Source organism: Protopterus annectens, chromosome 16.part0 (assembly GCF_019279795.1).
Source record: "Protopterus annectens isolate FY-2018-M chromosome 16.part0, PAN1.0, whole genome shotgun sequence".
NCBI classification, from domain to species: Eukaryota; Metazoa; Chordata; order Ceratodontiformes; family Protopteridae; genus Protopterus; species Protopterus annectens.
Genome location: NC_056750.1, coordinates 419,108,502 through 419,133,147, shown reverse-complemented (window position 1 = coordinate 419,133,147; position 24,646 = coordinate 419,108,502). Strand labels below are relative to the sequence as shown.

Here is a 24,646-nt window from a genome sequence, read left to right as displayed (position 1 = left end):
ACATCAGTAGACAAAGTTGATAAAACCTTTGAGAAGGAAACAAACTCCTTGTCTGACATTGATGTAACACAGAATGAGTATGTAGAGAGAGAGAAGGAATTATATGACAACAGTATGTATAATTATTCATTTTTTTCTAAATGTGTTGAAAACATTGAATTTTTGGATGAGATGGACAACAGAGACATTAATCAAGAGTTTAGCTGTGCAATAATAAAAGAAGGTGGATTTACAGTATATAATTATACGGATATAAATCTTTGTCATAATTATGTGTCACTTTTCAAGAAAGGATTTAGTTATGTTCCCAATTTTAAACTTGATATTGGGAAAGTTATGGTTAACTTAAGACTCTATACAAGATTATTAAATCTAAAAATGTTCTTTTCAAAAAGTGTCAACAACAAAAATATTGAGATAGATACAAAAAACATTACTTTAAAGAGAACAAGTACCTTTATTCCACCTCAAAATTCAGTGATTTACTTATTTGAGATGCTGTGTGATATGCAGATCAGGAGGGCGTTAAAGGGACGGTGTGAATATAAGGATAATTTAACAACAGCTGAAAGGTTTTGCTTAAAGGAGTTGACAACATCCGATAAATATAGAATTATGAAACCTAATAAAGGAGGTGGTGTAGTGGTGATGACAAAAGTGGATTATCAGAATAAAATGTCCGATATGTTAGGAGACAATGACATATACAAAAGAGTTTCAAGGTATGAAATGGTAAAAGCATACACCAAGATTGATTGGCAACTGTATGAAAACTTTATTGAAGGTGTGATAAGTAAGGAAGAATATAACTATTTACTAGTGGAACATCCAATCACGCCTTCGATTTTTGGTATACCGAAAATCCACAAAAACACGAACAACCCCCCCCCCCCCTTTAGACCAATAGTTTCAGCAAAATGTTCTAAATTTGAAGCTATGGCACACTATATAGATGTGAATTGTAAAGAAGTTGTAAAGAAACTACCTCATATTCTAAGGGATTCCTGGCATTGCTTGGAAGTCGTGAAAGAACATTTGTTGAATATCAATAAGGACACAATTATGGTCACAACTGATATAGTCAATTTATTTTTAGTGATACCACATGATATTGGCCTGAAAATATTTGAGGCAAGTTTAGAGACCTACAGTGATTTGCATATGGTCAAGCGAAGATTGTTAACAGAAATGATGGAAATGGTATTAACCAACAACTATTTCCAATTAGAAGGTGAATTCTTTAGGCAACGTTCAGGTGTGGCCATGGGAGCAAAATGTGCACCTATTTACGCTAACTTAGTATTAGCAAATTGGGAGACACAGAAAATATTTAAAAGTAGCTTTTGGTCTAAAATTACATTATACCTTAGGTTTTTAGATGACATAATAATTTTTTGGAAGGGAAAGGAAGAGGAGGTTTTGGAATTTGTGGCATTTCTGGAGAATACAACTTCTTTCTTGAGATTTATGTTTAACATTCACAAAGACAGTTGTGAATATTTGGATATTCAGCTGCAGAGAAAAGAAAATGATATAGAGTCAAATATATACAGGAAGAAAACATATTCCAACTCGTTTTTACATTTTAATAGTTGTCACCTGTATTTTCAAAAAAGGAACTTAGTAAAGGGACAAATGGTGAGACTGTCTAGGATCATAAGTAACGAGATGGTTTACAAAAATGAGATAGACAAACTGATTGATATGTTGTTAGACAGAGGTTACCCAAAATTGTTATTAACCGAAATAAAAAATGAAGTTGAGGTTAAAAGGAAAGATAATTTTAAACCTATTTTGAGGTATGGAAGTTCAATAAATACAAGTGAAAGAACTAATAAAACAAGTAAAACAGGAGTATTAATATTACCATTTAATATTAACACAAGTATAATTATTAATACGGTCAAAGAAACATGGGAAAAGGTATTTAATAATAAATTGGAGATCATGAACATTAAGTCCCAGTATTGTATTCAGTAGGGGGAAAAATTTAAAAGAATATTTGAGAGTGAACGACAATACAAGAATTCAAAAATGAAAAAATGTGGTTTATGTAGAACCTGCAAATTTATAAATGATGGTCCATATGTAATGGTGAAAAACTTTAGCAGATCTATAAGATGTCCAGGTTATGCTAATTGTAACACTAAGATGGTAGTATATTTAGCAACGTGTTTATCATGTCCTGCCTACTACGTAGGTAAAACAATAAGGAAATTAAAAGAGCGTATAATGGAGCATAATAGAGACATTAAAAATAAAAAGGTAACAAGTTACTTACACTTACATAGTACAACATGCCTGGATTTTAAAAGGTTTATATTTTTTATAATAGATAGGATACCAGAGAATAGTAACAAGGAAGGAGATGTGAACAATTTATTGGAAACAAAGGAATGTTTATGGCAACTCAGGCTTAATGCCAGTAATATGCCTGGTATAAATGAATATATTTCCATTTCTAGTATTTTAAAGAATAAATCATATTGTATTTAACATATACATTTTACAACAAACAAGTAGAACAAAGAATATATGTATAGTAATTACATTAGATAACACTATTATTTAATACATATAAAATATTCTTACTGTAACTTATTTAATATTTACATTTTATGTATTTATATATATGAAGAATTGTACAACTTAGATGCATGGTTGAATACATTTATTAGAATGAGAAGTTTTTTAAGTATTTTAAATAGATATATTTTAAGTATTTTAATAGATATATTTTTGGAACATTGTATGATTTATTATTTACTTATTTATCATATATCAGGTTATACTCATGAATTAGGTTTGATATATATGAAATTCATACACAGGGAGTTTCTAAATAGAAGTGATATTTTTATATGTGTATTTGTTTCTGAAAAACTTTTTTGGTTCGTATTATAAGTGAGGCGTGTTGTTAATTTAATTTAATTTAATCTAATTTAATTAAATGAATTAACGTAACTAAAGTAATAGGAAAAGAATTTAATTAAAGTAGACAACTGATTGGTTGCAGAGAGATTTGAACTATATAAAACTGAACAAGGTTTTTAAATGTTTTTTACTCTGATGAAACCCACGGACTGGCTGGGTGAAAGCGCTAAGTGTGTCAACAATAAATTTTGATAAACAGTGACATCAGTCTATGGATTACTTTTATTTTTATTACTAGTTTTTCGTTGTGTTTCTATATTTAGATATATATATATATATATATATATATATATATATATATATATATATATATATTCACACACATTTATACACATATATATATATTATATATATGCACACATTTATACATATGCATAGATATATATGTGTGTATATGTGTATATATATATATATATATATATATATATATATATATACACACACACACACACACACACACACATATATATATATATATATATATATATATATATGTGTGTGTGTGTGTGTGTGTACATTTATACACACACATATGTATATATATGCACACATTTATACATATAGGTTCATAGGTAGGTAATAGGCTATCTGCCTGAGGGCATTTATAAGCCTAGCCAGAGTGTGTCGTCTTTCGCCACCCCATTGATTAATTTACTGATCCTCTGTCAAGCAGAGCCAATGAAGTGATCCCAGGGGTGTATTTTCTGTTACCCATCCACTCGTCAAGGTTTCTCTTGAAGAGTGTTAGTGAGGGGCTCTGCTTGATGTAATTTGGAATTTTGTTTCAAAGCATGGGGAGTCTCTGTGACAGGAATCTCTCCCTCCATCATGTTGCATTTATTGTTGTGGCGAGGTTTAGCTCACTACAGCGCATGGCTCGCAGTGACTTAGATTTCTTTAAGTGGAGCATGTCCATCAATTCTGAGTTGGACATGGCTTTGTAAGTCAGGCAGAGATCACCTCTGAGTAAGCGATATGCCACTGAATACAGCCGGATTTTTTTTCAGTCGGGCTGCATAGGACATATGTTTGAAGCCAGTAATCCTCTTGGTGAGGTACTTTTGTGGTGTTTCCATGCTGTTGGAAGTGTTTTGTGAGGTACATCCTAAATGGGGCATTGTACTCTATGATGGGTCTAATGAGTGACGAGTAGAGGGGCACTATAACCTCTTTATTTCTAGATGCGAACCCTTTAGTAATTAGATGGGCCACATAGAAGGATTTCTTAACTACTTTGGCAATATGATTGTCTCCTTTGACAATCAACCTGGGTCCCCAGATCTCTTATTACCTCTTCTGTATTAAGGGGGCTGCCACCTATGTTGTAATTCGTGGGTGTTCTGTTTTTTTCCAAATGGGATGACTTTGCATTTTTTGGCATTTAGCTTGAGGCCATGACTTTGACACCAGGTGTCCGTCTCAGTAAGGCCCTTTTGGAGGATGTCCGTGTCATCCGGAAAGTCAGTTATGGCTCCAAGTTTGCAGTCATCAGCAAACTTGGTTACCCATAGTCCTCCTACGTTTGCCTATACTTCTGCGAAGTATATGCCGAACAGTAGGGGTTCCAGGACCGATCCTTGCGGGACACCACTTGTGACTTAGAGTCGGACCTGAAGCCCGCTATTCTTACCGTGTGAGTTCTGTCTGTAAGCCAGTTGGCAGTCCATCTTGTGATGTAGGGGTTTGTGTTCAGGCTGATGAGTTTTTCTGTACTACTCGAGTGGGGAATGGTGTCGAAAGCCTTGGCAAGGTCAAGGTAGGCTGCGTGAACCACCTTTCCCTCGTCTATGGCCTTGGTGACTGTCTCGAAGAAGTCAACCAGGTTTTGTAGGCATGATCTTCCCTTAAAGCCGAACTGCGTCGGGTCAAGTGTTTGGAGGTTCCCAATGTCTTTGTTAATGAGTTCCATGATGATGCAGTCCATAGCCTTGCAGACCAGGCTAGTCAGGCTTATGGGGCGATAGTTACTAGGGTCAGTTATGGCCCCTCCTTTGTGGACAGGAATAACTGTTGCTGTGCACCATTCTATGGGCATGTAGCCTGTGGAGAGGGTGAGGTTGAATAGCGTGTTTAGGTGCGGGATTAGTTTGTTCTGTAGTTCGTGCAAGAGGCAGCCTGGGACACCATCTGGTCCCATTGACGCTGTGTTTTGTGCTTCTGAAAGGGCTGTTTTCACCTGTGTGTCTGCAATTTTTGGGACACTATACTTTTCCGGTATTGTTGTGGGTCCTTTTGGAGGTGAGTGGGGGGTGAAGTTTGCACTGAATCTCTCTGCCAGGATGTTGGCAATATCAGTAGGTTCAGTATATTTTGTGCTATTTTGCACTAGTTCAGTGCATATCTGCGAGTTGCCACTTAGAGTCTTAACATAGCTAAAGAAGGCTTTGTGGTTATCTTTTGAATCCTTGGCTATTTTTCTTTCGAAGTTAGCCTTGGATGATTTTATGAGGGACCTCAGTTTCTTACTGATACTGATCAGGGATGTCTTTCCTTTTTGGGATTTACTTTTTTTCTGAACTAATTTCCTCCTTCTATTGTATAGCCTGTTTATTGCAGGGGTCCACCAAACTGGTTTACTTCTCTTAGAGGAGTGAGTCTTGGTTTTGCTAGGGATGGCACCATTTAAGCACCCTTGTAGGTGCTTATAGAGTGCATTTGTAAAGGTTTCTGCATCTTGGGCTGTGTTATCCTTTAGTTTGGGGGCTGTGACACTTACCACCTCTGTGTTAAGTAAGGTGAAGTTTGCTTTATAAAAGTTTTTTACTGTGGTTTCCTTAGTTGGGGGTGGTGGTGGGGTGTTGACATCCAGAGTGATTAGTTTATGGTCTGATCTAACCAGTGACGGGTTGACCTCCGGTGTGGAACACCTGTCGCCCATGTTGATGATGACCAGGTCCAATATGTTTTCACCTCTGTTAGGGGAGTTTACCAGCTGATCCAGGGCGTTTGAGTTGAAGAAGTCCAGGAAGCGCTGGGCCTGGGAATTTGTACTCAAGTAGTTTTCCCAGTGAACTGTAGGTTAATTGAAATCGCCCAATATCAGGGTGTTTGGTAGGACCTTCATGTTTTCTATTGTCTCCAGAAATGTAGAGTGGTGATCTTGGGTCATGGAGGGTGATCTGTAGCAGGCCACAATTTGCATTGCAGATTTACCCGATGTTAGTTGCACATGGATGATGTCAGAGGTATCATGCTGCGCCACTAACCTGGAGGAGTAGGTATTCTTGATGAATATGGATACACCCCCTCCTTTTGTGTTTCAGTCCGTGTTCTATAGCCGAAACGTGTGGTATGAGTTGTAGCCCGGTAGTGCTGGGGTGCTCTCTGGAGCCTTGAACCAGGTTTCAGTTGCTGCACAGTTGTCGACGTTCTCCATACTGAAGAGTGCTTTGAGCATGTGCATTTTGAGATTTAAACTCCTGGTGTTGAGTAGCATAACCCTCAGTTTTTTGTTAATTGTGCTGTTTACGGAGGTGGGTTTGACTTTTGAGCCTTGCCTAAAAAGGCACTATGGGGGCAGCAAGAGCCTTGGCCCATATTCGAAAGCCTATGGGTGACAGGTGCAAGCTGTCTCTTGCGAAGCAATGTGGCTTGTCGAGCATGTCGTCCCAGGCTGACAGACACTGGATCCCCTTTGAATGACACCAGAAGCTTAGCCAATTGTTGAAATTGATCATTTTTTCTTTATACTGAGGTATCATTCTTGCTGAGGGCAGGATGCTACTCAGGGTCAGGATCATACCAGCCTTGGCTACATGATCAGAGAGCTCTTCCATGTCTCTTTTCATGTAGTCCAGGGAGGTACGTCTCAGGTCATTCCCACCAACATTAATAATGACAGAGTCATATTTGTACTTGTTCTGGAGTGACCTGAGTGCTTGTGTTATGTGGTGGATTCTGGCTTCTGACAGGCAGCTAACAGTAACCTTCTATATATATACATATATATATATATATATATATATATATATATATATATATGCATACATTTATACATATATATATATATATATATAGATATATATATACACACACACACACACTTATACATATATATGCACACATTTATATATATATATATATATATACATACATATATATGCACTCATTTATATATATATATATATATATATATATATATATATATATATATATATATATATATATACATGTACACATACACATTTAAAGCACTCAGTAAATGTATTTATTTTGATGTTGGTGGACTAGTTTCTCTGTTTCCTTTCTTGGTTTGTGTTTTTACTAGTTTCATCATTTTGGTTTTGCAACCTTCAGTAAACACAGATGCCTAGTTATGGTGAGTACATGACCTTTAATTTACTGAGGTGTGAAATTGGCATGCATTTATAAATTTAATAATGTGTTTACTTGATTTCAGCAATGGTTTTTGAACTGTTATACAGTTATGCCTACCTAAGTCATTTATTTTTTAGGTGAAGTTCAGTGAGCTAACTATTGACATGTTTAGGATGCTGCAGGCCCTGGAAAGGGAACCAATGAACTTGGCATCACAGATGAATAAACCTGGAATACAGGTGTGTATTTTGCATTAATTTTTTTATGTCAGTTAATGGCAGTGCTGATTTAACCTATAGTATTTAATGCTTTCTCACAATATTTATATTTTTTTGACATCATCTACCATGCTGTGTTGCAATGCTTTGTTTTTAGGAGTGTGACAATATAGTTAATTGCGGTGGTGGTGCTGCGGTAGCGTTGTCGCTTCACAGTAAGACGCTGTCCGGTTCGATTCTCAGCTAAAGCGTCTTCTGCGTGGAGATGTGCGTGAATGGGCATACCTTAGTTGAAAGTTGTGCATCAGGGCTGGTAACTCGGCATGTAAAAATCAACTACCAATCATTAGTGGACTGGAGTTCCACTGTAACCGGGAAAAGCCGAAAGACACAACAACAACAAGCTGTGCTATAGTAGTCATAATTTAAGCTTATAAATGCATTATTTTACTTTGTTATGCAGAAAGATTAATTGATCTGTGTATTTTTCATCTGAGAAGCTCAGTTACATAAGATTTTTGGCCTTTTGGAACAAATAAGAGCTCTCCTGTTCCATTGTCATTTTTTATACTCTTCAAGTGATAACTTAGTATTTTAAATGCACAACAAAAATGATAGTTAATTTATGGGTAACTTCTTATGTATGATTTTAATATTTGTTTAATTTTAAGCATTTTTGTACAGAAAGCTACACACCGATGAGCCTACCAGAAAGCAACAAGATAGCACAATTTATGTATGCAATGACTAGTGTATTTAATGCAGGACAAAGTGTTGTTATTCTTTGAAAACGCTGATTAACTTCCATGCTAACTTACACATTTAAGACATTACTAACCTTTTTATCATTTTTTAGGTACTGTGAGTTAACAAGCTGGTGATATATTCCAGCCCACTAAGATACCGTTTTGCTCCTGGCTTTACCATCAGTGCCCAGGACTCACTACCTTAGCCTCAGTTTAAAAAGCCGACCTGGAAGGGTCGAATTGATTCATTAGTGGTCGGCTCTTCTTCCTTGGGGGGGGGGGTGGAATAGTGCTGATGCCTGTACATGGCTGATTAACAGCCTACTGGATACATAGTAGATTCTTTAGCAAAACACAACTTGGGTTGCCTGAGCAAGGATAGTGTTGAATAGACAAACATATTTTGGGGCATTGCATAAATGCCATGCAAAGATTAGGCATAAGAAAAAGTCCTTCCACATTGCTATGAACTGAGATTAATGACATGTGGTATCTCCCCATGCCATATATGGGCATGAATATAGTGCTACAGAAAAGAGATGAATGCTTCTGAGCAGGGGACTTGTTATCCATAATGTAGACTGGATTTTACAAGTTTTTTTAGCATAATTAATGATTGATAATAAAGGAGATATAAGAAAGTGATGGTGATAGCTTAAATGTTTGACATACTTAATGTTTGTGCTTATACCTACAACATTATCTTGTGGTAAGAGCTATCATCTACCATAAAAGCAAAGGTTTAATTCAAGAAGAAAGTAATCACAGTTTTGCCGTAATTCTGAGACCGCACTTGATAAGAAATAACATATGACTGTAGAGTTGGAGTTTTATCATGTTGTTAATCATACGTTGTGTTTTTAAGTTACCTTAGTAATTTCTTGAGAATTATTTTCAGGATAATTTGTGATTAATAAAAAAATATTGCATTGCCTGTCCAAATCTGTCTTTGGCTCTCCCACTACTCCTTCATGCTAACTATTGAGTGGCTAATCCCTAGGAAGGAAAGTGGAACGTTCTTGCCTTCTCAAGAAGAAGCATCTCTCAGGCTTTAAAGGAGCAGCAGTCGACTAAGTGCTTTGTTTCTGGCAGATAAGTCCCCAGTGGGGAACCGCACCACTCTGAAATTTTTGCCCTTTTAATTAAAATAAAAACTAAAATAAATAATAAATACTAAAACTGATATTTCCCCTTTAAGAAACACCGTATTTTTTTTACAGTTTTGGAAGTTTCCTGTCATTGACTGCTGTTTTTAGCTTTGAGCGTTTATTATAGTATTTGAGGCTAATTTTGTGAAAAATTGTTTACTGCTTGTGTAAACTTTGAATTTTGTGGAACAGAAACGTTTATGGAGGAACAAGCAGGAAATTGTGTGTCATTGCCCACTTTGTTACAACTTACCTGCCGTTTTGATTCTGTCAGTGTATGTGTGAGTGTTTCATCACTACTGACAGTGAATTTCTGTTCTACTTGTAGTTTTATAACCAAAGGGACTAGAGTGAGTATTGTGAGTGTAAGTGTCTTGCTTGTGTATACTCAGTGACAACTTACTTTCCAAACGACTTCCTCCAGCAATACTTTGTGCTTCTTCCATGGTTATAGCATGTATGGTCACTCCAGTTTGGCTGACTGTTTCCCTGCAGTACCTGGAAAGAAAAAAAATCACTTACAAAGGAGTCATTGCTGTGGTTGCAGGCAGTCTGCACCTCATCCGATAGTGGGTAGACCTGAAGTGGCCATTGATCGTTCTTAAGACTACCCACTAACCTCTCTGGCTTCCTGTGTTGTAGTCCTTTTGGCCAGCAAGAACTGAGGGTTAGCCACATCGTCTTCGCCTGTCCCAGTGTCCGATATTGGCCTGAAAGAATCATCTTCTCTGGGTCTGGCAGTGTGGGCAATTCTTCTTGGGGTAACCAAGGCAAGAGACCATTAGAAAAGACAGATGTCCCTCCTTCAAGTCAGTCCTATTATGCTGGAACTCTTATTAAGAAAAAACAAAAAGTTAACATTGTTCTTCTGATGGGCATTGTTAACAGTAAATCGCCAGGTGGGCATTCCTTGTCAAATTATTCGTGAGGAAACAGGATCTGATGATTGTGCTGTTGACAGAGATGGGGCTTGTTCTCGTGCATATTCCCAAGCCCAACTCTCAGATTTTGAAGAAGACTTAAATTCTTATTCTCATGTGGAGGAATAGTCTTTTAATTTTACCGTTGCCAGGATGAATGAGATATGTTTTTGAGAATGAATAAATAAATGTCACCTCTGAACTGAGGAGATATGAGTTATAAATGGATATACCTCATTCATCCTCCAGCCTTTCTAAACTACCAACTTTGGAGGATGTGTTGAATGCTGCCTGTATTTATCTGATACTCAACCACCACTCCCTAAAAAGCAAATATATGCAAGATACCTCAGGCTAATAGGTGTCTTTTCTATTACCTTATACCAGACCCCGCTACCATTGCAACTGTTTCCTAATGGCAACAGACTGGTATTCAGTAGCAACTCTTCACCTGGTGATAAGGAGGGGAAGATAGTGGATTGTATAGGTAAGAGAATGTCTTCTTCTTCTTCCACTTCAGAATTCTGAATTACCAGGCATATATGTGGAAAGTTATGCCATGTCATTTGGACATTCTGAAGAAGTGGCTTCCACTCTTCCTACAGAAGAAAGTTCTTTTATGAACCAAACTGTGTCTACTCTTTTTCATGTATCTAAACTTGTTTTGAACAGTGTATGATTGTACAGTTGTTGCATTTAGGGTCACTGCCACTGCTGCAGTGTTCAGTAGCTATGTTTCAGTACATAACCAAAAATTTGCTAATGAGGTAAAATCTGAAATCTTGGCTTCAGATAAAGAGATATTTTTTTGGCCCTTTTGTTATCCAGGTTGACAAATAATATAATAAAAAGAGGGAAATTAATTCAAGGAGTTTGAAGATATTTCATGTACCCCAGTACAAATCTTATCGGCCTTCCTGTTACACAGAAATCCAAACAAGACAATCCTTTTTCTGGCAAACAAAATGCAAAAAAGAGATAGCCTGAAGGAAACAAATGAAAAATAGGAGTCTTTTCAGAAATGGGTACAGAACAACTGTACAGAATGTCTATGCCAGCATTCCTTACCTCTTCACTCTGCCCCTGCCAGTAGCTTTACAAATATGGTTCAAAAATTGGTCCTCAGTATTCCTTTTTGGCATAAGATTGTTTCTGACTTCTGTGTGTTAAAAAGTGGCGAAGGAGAGTTACAGATAACAATGGATACAGAAACCCTCTTTCAGAGGACTATTTTCCAAACATCCAAAGCAAACTATTGTTTCTTCTGGTTCTTCAGTCTTTACATATTTAGGGAGTCATAGAACCAGTGCCTTTAAGTCAAACGGGCAAATGCCTTTATTCCAAAGTGTTTCTGTTAACAAAGAAAGATGCTTCTTGGAGACCAGTACTAGATCTTTTCTAAATCTCTATATCAAAGTTCTAAAGTTCAAAATGTTGACCTTACAGAACCTGCTCCCCTTATTCCTGACATGAATTACTTAACTCTAGGCCTAAAACATGCTTACTATCATATTCCTATAGCCATAGGCTTCAGGAAATTTCTGTAGTTCTCTGTTTGATCCACATTATCCATTCTCTGCATTACCTTTTTATTTATCTACAGCTCCGGAGGTTTTTTTTTACAAAATGTCTAGCCCCAAGCATAGCGTATTGCAGACTGAATGGCATTCATATAGTTCCTTATTTAGTTGACTTGTTTATCTTAGTAGTCTTTATCCAGATGTCAGAAGTCATTAACATGGGTTATGTTTCCTTAGACCCTTTTGGGATGCCATATGGATTCTTCTCAACAAAAGGTCTTTTTAACATAAGACAAGATGGATCTTTATCTGGAACGTTTTATTGAACTTCTCCAATAAGTCTGAGACTTCCACAAAATAATTTCTCAGGATCCTAGAATTCATGGCTTCTGTGATTCTGATGATACCTCTTATCATATTACACATGAGAAATATACAGTGATTTGGGGGGGAAAAAAAAACACATGTTCCCAGCATTTGCATTCTATGGAGTATTACATTCTTTGTTGGAGATAACAAATTCAACCAAATCCAGGTCTCACCTTCTCTCCTTAGAATCCCAGTCCAATCTGTTACTACAGACCCTTTACATTTTGCTTAGGGAGCAGTTTTCAGAGGGGTAAAATTGCAAGGACCACTGAATCCTTTGGACAGATAAAGGAATATCAGCTTAAAAGAAGTTTTGGCTGTGATGTATGCCCTGAAGTCTCACCATCAACTTTTGTCCCAGGGACTTCTCCAAGTGATTACTGTCATGTGTTATATAAACAAGCATGGAGCTACAAGGCTATACTGCCTATGCAGGCCATCATTGGTGACTTGGGAGTTAGCTTGTCAGCATTCCTCAACTCTCCAAGTACCTTAAATTCCATCAGAACAAAATGTAGTGGCAGACAAGCTGAGCAGGACCAGGACAGACCCTCACAAATGGAAATTGAATAAATGGTTCTTCTAGGATATGATCCAGTTATGGGGAACAAATAAAATAGATCTGTTCACCTTTTTTAAAACAGAAAACTAAGCAAGTTTTGTTCCAGGGCTCCGTGTTAACAAGTCTGAAAAATAAGAGCATTTTCATTCCTTCGGAAGGAATGTTCCTTTATGCATTTCCTCCTTTTCCACAGATTTCCAGGGTAATTCTGAAAATTCAAAAGGATAGCCCAAACATACTTGTGGTGACCCCCCCCCCCCCTTTTGGCCCAGGCAACATTGGGTCTCCCTTTTCTTAGAATTGGCCGAAGACAATTACTGCAAGCTTCACAGACCAAATCTACTTAAACAGGACAGGGGATGTCTGATACACCCCAGTATCAGTCAACTTCAGCTGACTACCTGGATGATTCAGTTTTAGGATCATTTAGGCACTTGTTTCATTTGGACTTGCAGCAAGTACTGAAAAAGGGAAGAAAGTGTGCTACTAGGAAATCCTACAGTGGATATAAAAAGTGTACACACCCCTGTTAAAATGCCAGGTTTTTGTGATATAAAAAAATGAGACCAAAATAAATAATTTCAAAACTTTTCCCACCTTTAATGTGACCTATAAACTGTACAATTCAGTTGAAAAATAAATCTGTTAGGGGAAAAAATATAAAAAGTAAAAAATGTACAATAAGCTGGTTGCATAAGTGTGCACACCCTTAAACTAATACTTTGTTGAAGCACCTTTTGCTTTAATTACAACATTTAGTCTTCTTGGATGCACACCTGCCATCAGTTAAAGAGACTGATTAACCCCAAATAAAGTTCAGGTGTCCCAGCAGGATTTTTCCTGACATTTAGTCACTTGCCTGCTACAGCAAAAGCCATGGTTCATAGAGAGCTTACAAAGCATGAAAGCATCTCATTGTTGAAAGATATCAGTCCGGAGAAGGGTACAAAAAAATTTCCACAGCATTGAATATACCATGGAACACAATGAAGACAGTCATCAAAAAGTGGAGAAAATATGGGATAACAGTGATGTTGCAAAGAACTGGATGTCCCTCCAAAATTTATGAAAAGTCAAGATGAAAACTGGTCAGGGAGGCTGCCAAGAGACCTACAGCAACACTGAAGGAACTGCAGGAATTTCTGGCAAATACTGGTTGTGTACTACATGTGACAATAATCTCCCGTATTCTCCATATGTCTGGCCTGTGGGGTAGTGTTGCAAGACGGAAGCCTTTCCTTACACAGAAAAACATCCAGGCCCAGCTAAAATTTGCAAAGCAATACATCAAGTCTCGCAAAAGAATGTGGGAAAATGTGTTATGGTCTGATGAGACCAAGGTTAAACTTTATGGCCACAATTCCAAAAGGTACATTTGGCACAAAAACAACACTTCGCATCACCAGTAGAACACCATCCCCACGATTAAGCATGATGGTGGCAGTATCATGCTTTGGGGTTGCTTTTCTTCAGCTGGAACTGGGGCTTTAGTCAAGGTGGAGGGAATTATGAACAGTTCTAAATACCAGTCACTTTTGGCCCAAAACCTTCAGGCATCTGCTAGAAAGCTGAAGATGAAGAGGAATTTCACCTTTCAACACGACAATGACCCCCAAGCATACATCCAAATCAAGAAAAGAATGGCGTCACCAGAAGAAAATTAAAGTCTTGGAATGGCCCATCCAGAGCCCAGACCTAAATCCAATAGAAAATCTGTGGGGTGACCTGAAGAGGGCTGTGCACAAGAGATGCCCTTGCAGTCTGACAGATTTGGAGTGCTTTTGCATGGAAGAGTGGGCAAATATTGCTAAGTCAAGATGTGCCATGCTGATAGACTCATACCTAAGAAGACTGAATGCTGTAATTAAATCAAAAGGTGCCTCAACAAAGTATTAGTTTAAGGGTGCACTTATGCAACCAGCTCGTTGTACATTTTTATTTTTTATATTTTTGCCCTAACAGATTTGTTTGTTTTTCAATTGAATTGTACAGGTTATAGGTCACATTAAAGCTGGGAAAAGTTTTGAAATGATTTATTGTAGTCTCATTTTTTTAATATCACAAAAACCTGGCATTTTAACAGAGGTGTGTACACTTTTTATATCCACTGTATGTTGGTAAGTGGAAGCAATTTTCTAGTTGGTGCCTAGCAGCTAGGAGACTGTCATGAATTTTGTACCACTGGTGCTCAGATATTTGTGCGAGTTACTTTCCTCTGGCCTCTCTTATTCCTCAGTAAAGGTTCTTGTGGCCATTTCAATATATCTAGCCGTGAATCCTCTCTTTTCTTCTCTGCTTGTTGTCAAACAGTTCCTGAAATGAGTTTTACAACTGAGACCTCCTCTTAAACAGGTCTATCCTCCTTGAGGTCTCAACTGTGTGTTGGAGAAATTGTGTATGAAACTTTCTGAACCTACCCATCAAGCTGATTTAAGGTTCTTGACTTGGAAAACTATATTCATCATTGCTCTGGCATCTGCCAGAAGAGTATCTGAGTTGAAAGCTCTCATGATGGGTGAGCCCTGTTTGTTTTTTTTTTTATTGGGACAGGATCTCATTAAAAAGCCACGGTGGTGCAGCGGTAGCATTGTTACCTCACAGCTAGAGGTTCTCCTGTTCGATTCTCGGCTGGAGTGCCTTCTGTGTGGAGTCTGCATGTCCTCCCCGCGGTCGAGTGGTGTTCGAAAGACATGCATGAATGGGCGTGCCTTCGTTGAAGGTTCGGCACCATAAAAAAAAAAATCTACTGCCAATCATTAGTTCCATTGTGGCAACCCCTAACCGGGAAAAGCCGAAAAGACAGACAGGAAGGATCTCATTAAGAAAAAAAAAAAATCACTCATTCATGCCCAAAGTGGCTCAAAGTTTACTTTGAATCAAGCCATCAGTCTCTGTTTTCTATCCAGATCCCAAGAACCAAGGGGAAAGGATTTCACGTACTCTGGTCACGCATAGGCAACTCGGGTTCAATCTTGACAGAACCAAATCAATTAGAAAAGCACATCAGCTGTTTTTTTTCTTTTGTTGAGACAAAGAAAGGACAGCCTTTGTCAAAACAAACTGTTTCAAAATGGTTGCCCTCAGCTATTGCCTTTTGATATTCATACCGTGGTAAACCAGCTCCAGGCAGTACTAAGCCATATTACACTCCACTAGAGCCATGGAATTTTTAATGACATATTAGAAAAGGGGTAGACTCTAGAAGTATTCTAGAGGTAGCTATCTGGTCCTCTGTACGTACTTTTTACAAAGTATTGAAAACTGGATTATTTTTCTAGGTCCAGAACAGGCTTTGTTAGGACCATTCTCCAGGGCCCTCTAGATGCATTTCTTGCCTCCTTCCAGGTTTCATAGGCTTTGGTAATCACGCCATAGAGCCTAAATATGATTGCAGCAGTGAGAGTGATGAACATAGTTTAGCTGTGTATGTTGCACTTCCCAATAACAGTAGATATTCAAATTCCTCACTGCTGCAGTAGTTGCACACACCCACCATCCCCCCTACTTCTGTATTTAGTTAGTTTTTGGTATATATTGTGATTTATTATAGTTTATATATTTTAGAGGTCCAGGATAAGTACGCTTCTCCTTTACTTTTGGGCAAGAAGATCCTGAGGAAATCTTCACTCTGACTTCTGATTTCCCTTCACAAGGCTGTCCAATCAGCAGTCAGATTGAAAGTATGGGAGGATTTGAGAGGTTTTGGACGCTGGTCAGTTGTGTCCTAGGGAAAACATAACCCATATAGCCTAAAGACTACAACAGCAGTGAAGAAGTTGAACAGCTACTGCTATGGGTAAGTGAAATTTACACAACTGTACTTTCTGTCCGCACTTGAAGTGTCTTGTACATATGACTGGTATGTTCATGCAAAGTCTTACATCGCTCATGCTTCAGTGCATCAGCTTTTGCTTTGTAGCACATGCTACTTTAATATTATGTTTGAGGCTGGGTGATGAAGAGTAAGTTGATAAAGGGAGTTATTTTTTTTTTAATTACTTTGCTCTGTTCGCTGAATTTGTATGACCCTGAAGATGGCATGTCTAATGATTAGTAGGTGGAGCTCGCACTAGGGAAATGTTTTGTGCAGTGGTTCAATTTTGCAATTGTGTGTTTGCATAATGGTGAGATTTAAATGTTTTAGTTGTGATATTTTGAATTTCAGTTTTCAAAGACTTAGTATTCTATTATAGAGAGAATTTCTGTACATATTCACAAGCTCTATAATATCTTAAATCCTTATCAACCGGATATGTGTATAAAAAGAAACACATATAGTCCTCTGACCTGGTTTTCAAAGGATGGTGGTTTCGATAAACACTTCAAGGCCCAACAAACTTTTATTAATAAATTTGAATGTTCTTTGTTGAAGATATGAAGGGCACATGGGTTGACTGCACTTAGATGAGGTACGGTAACAAACAAAGCTCAGTCTTGCAAAAATTTAATGTGTAAGTTGGATTTACTGTAATAACTGCAACCTCCTAGATGTATTGCACTAAGCAACTTTATTGCCACAGAAAATAAAGTGCAATATTTTAAGTACTACCAAGCACTGTCCCTTCAAGTAACCACAAATTGTTTAACAGACATATACATGGTTTTAACATTTCTGAACGATCATTCAGCCAAGCTGCAGAAATGTACATCCAACATCAAAACAACACTGAGAGGTGAGCAGTTCCCTCTTGCTTTTCAGTACCTAAACCACAATAATAAAATTTTGGTCCCACAATGAATGTAGGACAGCAAAATCATTTTAGATAATACTGACTAGTTCTTAACAGTACCCTCTTACAGTGAGATGCATATGTGCAAACAAATACACAGATGTTCCAGGAAGCAACAGTTTTAAACAAAAAAATGATGTGACACAATCTTAGTATGCATGACTTAAAACTTTTGTACTAGGAGACTACTTAACTTTTCATCTGACAGCAAAGCAAAACTGAAATTAGCAGTTACACATGATGCAAAATGTAGACCCTCCTGGATTTTAGTTTCACAGTAACATATTTTCATTTGCACAATGAATGTAGGATAGCAGAAGCATTTTAAAAAGATATTACTGACTTAGTTTGAAAAGTATCCTGATACTTTCATAGGATGATACTAGGCTGTTGGCCCAGAGGCCCTTATAGGCCTAGCCAAGAATTTGGCCCATGTTCCCTCAAAGTCCGCACCTGTTTCCCCTGTCCAGCAGGAATACAAGTGGGACCGCAGGGGTGTATTTTCTGTTTCCCATCTAGTCGTCCAGGTTCCTCTTAAAGAGGGCTAGAGAAGTATACTCTGCCTGACATGGAGAGGGAGTCTGTTCCACAGATGGGGGGAGTCTTTGGGACACAAATCTGTCCCGCCAACAAATTCTATTAATGTCACAGACCAGGTTAAGGCCTTGCATGCTGGTTGCACGAATGGAATTTAACTTGCGCATATGCAGCAACTCTATCAAGGCTGGGTCTGAGATGGCCTTGTATGCTATACACAGGTCACCTCTGAGCAGTCTGTATGAGACTGAGTAGAGGGACAGGGCTTTTAGCCTATCTGTATAGGATAGGTGTTTGAGACTCTAGATTTTCCTGGTCAGGAACCTCTGTGGTCTCTCCAGCTGCTGCATGTGCTTGGCAAGGTACATGCTGAAGGGGGCATTGTACCCGCTAATGAGTCTGATAAGGGAGGAGTACAGGGATGTTATGGCCTCCTTGTTCCTGGATGAAATACCCTTATTTATGAGGTGGGCCATGTAGAAAGTCTTCCGTAACATGGGGGTCAAAAGTCAGGTTGCTGTCAACCTGCGTGCCCAAGTCTGTCATGACTGATTGCGTGCTTAGTAGGTTATTAATGTGATAATTATTGAGGATGCCATTTTCCCCAAAGGGGATAATGATGCATTCCTTGGTATTCAGTTTGAGGCCATGCTTGTGGCACCAGTCATTAGTCGGAGTAAGGCCCTCTTGGAGGATATTCGCATTGCTAGGAGAATTTAAGACAGCGCCCAGCTTGCAGTCATCTGTGAACTTGGTCCGCCACAGACCACTGGCTTTGGCTTGCACCTCATAAAAGTATATCCCAAACAGTAGAGGCCCCAAGACCGATCCTTGGGGTACACCGCTCATTACAGGTCTACTACTAGAGGTAGCTTCCCCTATTTTGACTGAGTGAGCCAGTTAGCTACCCATCTGTTAACATACAGGTTGATGCCTAGCTGGGAGAGTTTATCTATTATGCCCAAGTGGGGAATGGTGTTGAAGGCTTTGGCTAGGTCAAGATAGGTGGTGTGCACGGTCTTCCCCTTGTCCATGGCTTTGGTGGCTGTTTCGAAGAAGTCAACCACGTTTAACAGGCATGATCTCCCTTTGACAAAACCAAACTGTGTTGGGTCAAGTGTTTGGAGGTTGCCAGTGCCCTTGTTTATAAGGCCCATGATAATGCATTCCATGGCCTTGCAGATCAGGGTGAGGGGCCTATAACTGCCTGTGTGAGTGGATGCTCCACCTTTGTGTTGAGGGATGACAGTGGCTGTCCTCCATTCAGCTGAGACAAAGCTGGTGCTCAGGCTTTGGTTTAATATGGTGCCTAATGGAGCTAAGAGCTCATGTCTTAGTTCTTGTAGGATACAGCCAGGGATGTTATCTGGTCCCATGGAGACTGTATTTTTTGCCTTTGAAAGGCCATTAAAGACCTACTCCCTGGAGATGAGGGGAGGGGAGGGGACAGGTGCTGGGGATGTCCTGGTGAAGTTTTCACTGAACCTGTTTGCCAGCAGGTTGGCTATATCTATGGCATTTGTGTATGTGGTGTTATTGACCATCAGTTCAGAGCAGATTTGGGTGTTACCTTTGTGATTGCGGACATATGTGAAGAAAGCTTTGTGATAGTCCTTAGTGGATGTACACAATTTGGACTCGAAGTTAGCGTTAGGAGGTTTTCACCAGTGACCTTATTTGTTTGTTCAGACAAAGGAGAGATTGCTTCCAGTTTGGCACCTGCTGTTTGTTCGTCCTTGACAGCAATTTTTTCCTTTTATTATAGTCTGTTTATTGCTGCTGTCCACCACACAGGTTTACTCTTCCTTGAAGAAGATGATTTGGTCCTGACAGGTATTGCAGAATCCATACAGCTATGTAGGTGTTCATATAGTTTTTTTAGTGTAGGCTTGGACATTAGTGCTAGTTCCAACTGAAGGGATGGCGGCTGTGAAGCTGCTTATACCTGCTCTGCAGAAATTGTAGTCAGATTTGGAAAAGTTTTTTTGTTTGACCCTGACAAGGGGGGGTCAGGGGAGATGGTGACTACAGGGGCTACTCATGGTGGTTAGGGCCAGGTCCAGGATATTTTTACCTCTCCTAGGGGTGTCAACCAGCGGATCCAATGCATTGGCATTGACGAAGTCGAGGAATCACTGGGCGTTCGTGTTTGGGCTAGAATAGGTCTTCTACTCTATGGTTGGGTAGTTGAAGTCACCCAGAGTCTGGGTGGATGTTTGAATCTTAATGGATTCAAGTAAGTCCAGATAGGTGGTGTGGGCGTCTGGAGTCATGGTTGGGGGTCTGTAGCTAGCTATGATTTGAATAGGTGTTTTGTCAGCAGTTAACTGCAATTGGAGTGTCTGCTGTGCATCATACCATTTGACCAGCCTGGAGGCGTGCACGTCTTTGATAAATATTGAAACACCACCTCCTTTGGCTTTGTAGCCCTCTGTTTGGGGTATGAAAGTATGGTGGAATGTGTAACCTGGTAAGGCTGGGGTGCTTTCCACAGCTTTGAATCAGGTTTCAGTGACTGCACAAATGTCAGCATCCTCCAGGGCAAGGAATGCTTGCACTGAGTGCAGTTTCATGCTAAGACTCCTAGCGTTTAAGAGCAGGACCTTTAAATTTCATTTAGAAGAATTTTTCATGTTGGTAATTTTGTGCTCATGGCTTTGCCTAAAAAGCGGCACTATGGGGGAGGCAAGAGCCTTTGCCTGAAGCCCAGGGGAGACAGATGAAGGCCATCTCTGTCAAAGCATCATGGTGTGTCAGTCATGTCCTCCCAGGCTGTTGGGTACTTGATCCCCTTGGAATGACACCAGAAACTAAGCAAATTGTTAAAGTCGGTCACTTTCTGTTTGTTTTGAGACATCATTCTGGGTGATGGTAGGATGCTGTTTAAGGCTAGGGACACACCTGCCTGGGACACATATTCAGCGAGCTCAATCATATCTCTCTTCATATAGTCCAGAGAGGTATGTCTCAAGACATTCACACCAACATGGATTATGACAGAGTCCAGTACCTGTTGTTGAGAATTGACTGCACGTGTGATATGGTGGATTTTAGCACATGTCAAGCTGCAAAACGATATTTTGTTGTTGTTGTTTTGATAGTAAATGAGATTGAGTGTTCTCAACCTGCATGGGGCCTGTGGGGCGGGTATTTTAGAATTTTGATCTCAAACATCATTGAGTTTTTTTTTCTTTTCTTTAAACAAGAAACATTGTTATTAAATTATCATGTATCACATAGGGCATGTTACATTTATATAAATGAAAATAAGCCATAGTGGCACAATCTCAGTTGCAAACATTGTACATTGTGAACAGTGCAGTCACAAGGGTAGCTGCAAACATTATACATCACTTTTAACATATCCAATCATTGTTAGTCAACCATTACATAGCTCATTCAAATCCTGCCTTCTTTTAAATCTCATTCCTCCTCTGCATGTATTGATCCAACATTTCCCATTTTTTCCTATGTAATTTGCTCCTACCATTTTCTAAAGATCCCAGTTCCAGCTATTTTATATCTGGTCCTATCATTGCTAATTCTAGTAAAGTTGGTTTAGACTTTGATTTCCATTTTCTAGGATTTTTTCTTTTTTTTTTTTAGCAGCCATCATAATTAAACTCAGTAAGGCCTTACTATGCCTAGGCAATTCTTTATCATAGCTCAAAAGAATAATTTCCCCTAGTTACTCCAATTTGCTGTCTAGCTTCTCCAACAGAGTAGCCTGCAGGGAATCTTTAAAGTCTGCCAGCTCATTACACTCCCAGAAGATATGTTCCCATTTGCTTCTTTCTACCCCATCACACTTCCAGCATTTGCTGTGTACCTGAGGGAAAAAAATCTGATGTCTGCTTGGGATATAAAAATACCTATGCAAACACTTCCAGGCAATGATCCTAAATGATCTAGATTTTCTTGCATATTTGGGAGACATGCATATATCCCCCATTGTTTCTTTGTGAATTGCTTATCTAATCTGTCTTCCCAATTCTTCCTAACCTCCTTTGATTGATTCTTATAGTTATCATGCAAAATTTTATATGCTGTACTAATTATTCCTTTCTTAATGGAAACTTCTGTTTTAGATTCTACTAAAACTCTACCAGCGCTGACCTTTTGTTTAGGACCCCCCCTATTCCATTCTGTTTGACTATACTCAGATATCAATGATATGGAAGGTAGTCTTTAGCCTACAGTCCAAATAAGTTCTTGGTATTTCCCATTTTATTGCCTTTCCCTCTCTAGTTTTTTGCTTCCATTACATTGGTTTCTTTGATAAATTTCTCCAATAAATTCCCCGCCCCCTCTTGCCTGTTTGTATCCTTAATTGCAGTCATCCCTGTTGGCAGAATCCCCTTTCTCCATTCCCTTGTTGGCTTGGTTCTTAACTTTCAGCTTCTTTATGAATATAATATTCTGTATGATTATTGTTATTCTCCTTTAAGGTCTGCATCCAAAATCCCAGTCTCTCCCTGTTACCCAAGCTTCCACCCTGTTTCTTCATCATCTCTTTCCACTTTGAATTATAGCTTTCTGCTTGTGCTGTATATAGGAGCCTTAACTGTGTTGCTGTGAAATACCCCCTCAACTCATGAAATCCCATTCCTCCCTGTTCTATTGGAAAAATAAGCGTATCCCACTTGAATCTTGCATGTTCCCCTCCCAGATAAAATCCTTTAGCTCTTTATTAATTGATGTCCACAACTTCTCCTCTGGTTGATAAAAATATGCCTGACCAGTGTATAAGACTAAAGGGATGAAAAACATTTTAATTACTTGTATCTTACTATTGATATCATTATAACAGAGCTTCCATTTTCTCAGTGTTTGTGTTATCTTTTGTTTAGTCTCTTCTCACATTCCATTGGCTGCCACACTGGTAGATTGCCTTGCTTTCCTGTTTGGGTCTCGGTAGTGTGTGAGAGCCGTTATTTAGCATTGTCTTTGCATTGGTAGTTATTTCTAAAGATTAACATTGTAAGCCCTGGTTTAAGCAACAGAACTACACACAAGCTACAACTTTGAACAGCACCAAGCTTTAAGTCTCCTGTTCTAAATGGACACTATGGCTCTGCAGTAAATCCTAATTTCATTTAATGTATGTCTATTATTTAAACATAAATCTGCAATTTAACTGATCTTGTGAGGCCACCTGCACACCACCAAGCCAGACTTCCACTCTTACCCCTCCTGTTTTCTTTTTCTGCCCCTACATATTTTTGCTATTCCATTCTCTTAATTCCTTTACCTTTTAGCTGTTTTCCTGGCCTGTCTCTTTCAACTTACCGTTTGAAGATGTTCTACATGTTTCACAGTTACATTTGGGTAATCTGCTGGCAGGTTGCCCTCAGTCGGCCTGATTAACAAATTCTTGGGTCCTGCATCAGTTGCTGTCCCTTCTTCCTTGACGTCAGGTCATCAGGGGTATAAAACATGCAGCCGACACCATTACATTAGTCTTTCTTGTCGCGCAGTACCCGAAGCAGAAGCAGTTCGCAAGTGCCAGTCGGGCGACTCCTGAAATTTTCGTTTACGAGTTTCAGAACTGAATTCTTCAACTAAAAGCTAAGTACCCTATTGGGGAAACTTTTTCTTGCTCCTTACCGATGTCAGCAAAAGTTAATAATTGTATTACTTGTGGGAAGCAAATACCTCATAAGGATTTTCATTTGTACTATATTCCTTGCCTAGGCCCTGACCACAATGTGCTTTGCTGTCGGTTTTGTGCTAAATTTAATCAATGCACGATTAAACGTTGGTATATTTTTGCTTCTAAATATTTTGGGTCAAGATTTAACTATCCAGAAATGTTGTCAGTTAGCAATCCGACTACCGGAATACCTTAAAAAATGCAAAGAAAAAGACAGAGATAGACCGTCGAGGTCCAAAACCGACGACGAGGCTTCTCCTAAGCCAGTCGCCGGTTCACCGGTATTCAGTAAGGCGCTTTCACAGCCCCTGATACCTGCTACTTTTTATTCGCAGGCCTCTACTGAGACCCATTCAGATCCGGTATGCCATGAGATACTTAAGTATTGAACCCGCGGATGTCTCTACCTTAGATGAATCCGGAGCTGCTGAGCAGGCACTGGCTTCTGAGGGTGTTTTCAGGCCTAAAGATTTGTATATTAAACCGACGCTATCTTCAAAACTATGGTCACAAACTACTTCTATGTCTAAAAAAACGACACTTGGGCCACGTGTACAGGCCCCAATGCCTAAAAAACAAATGATCAGAATGGCTGAAGATTTAATTACCTTGAACAGGGGTACCCATCCCCCTCCTGCTAAGAGACCTAGGCAAGGCACTGACTATGAATCTTCAGATCAGGTTTCTGTTTCTTCTGATTCCTCTTCTGATTAGGAATTATCTATACCCACTTATGAGGACTCTGGTGCAGAAGACTCCATCCCTTCTGCTTCTCCCCGAGGATTTCTCTTTTGGAGAAACTTTGCATACCTTAAGGGAACACTTTCACTGGGAGAGTCAGGATTTCTCTGAATCTAAAAAGAGACGTAGGGATTTTCTTCTTCTTCCTCAGCATAGGCCTTTGGCTGTACCTCCTGTTCTAGACATTGTTGATGATGTTTTCTCAGAATCCAGTATGACTCCTGATTCCCTGCCTCCGGCTCCTAGTAAGC

General features: G+C 39.0%; 1 protein-coding gene across 8 annotated transcripts in view; it reads left to right on the top strand.

Annotated features, from left to right (window-relative positions):
• SCAI (suppressor of cancer cell invasion) overlaps positions 1-24,646 on the top strand; it is a 2,763,600-nt gene that overhangs the window by 1,844,679 nt on the left and 894,275 nt on the right. For all 8 annotated transcript variants that reach the window (XM_044058030.1, XM_044058027.1, XM_044058025.1 and 5 more), the window contains one exon: positions 7,389-7,490. In XM_044058030.1, the coding sequence (XP_043913965.1) occupies positions 7,389-7,490 (102 nt within the window). The remainder of the gene's footprint in view (positions 1-7,388; positions 7,491-24,646) is intronic.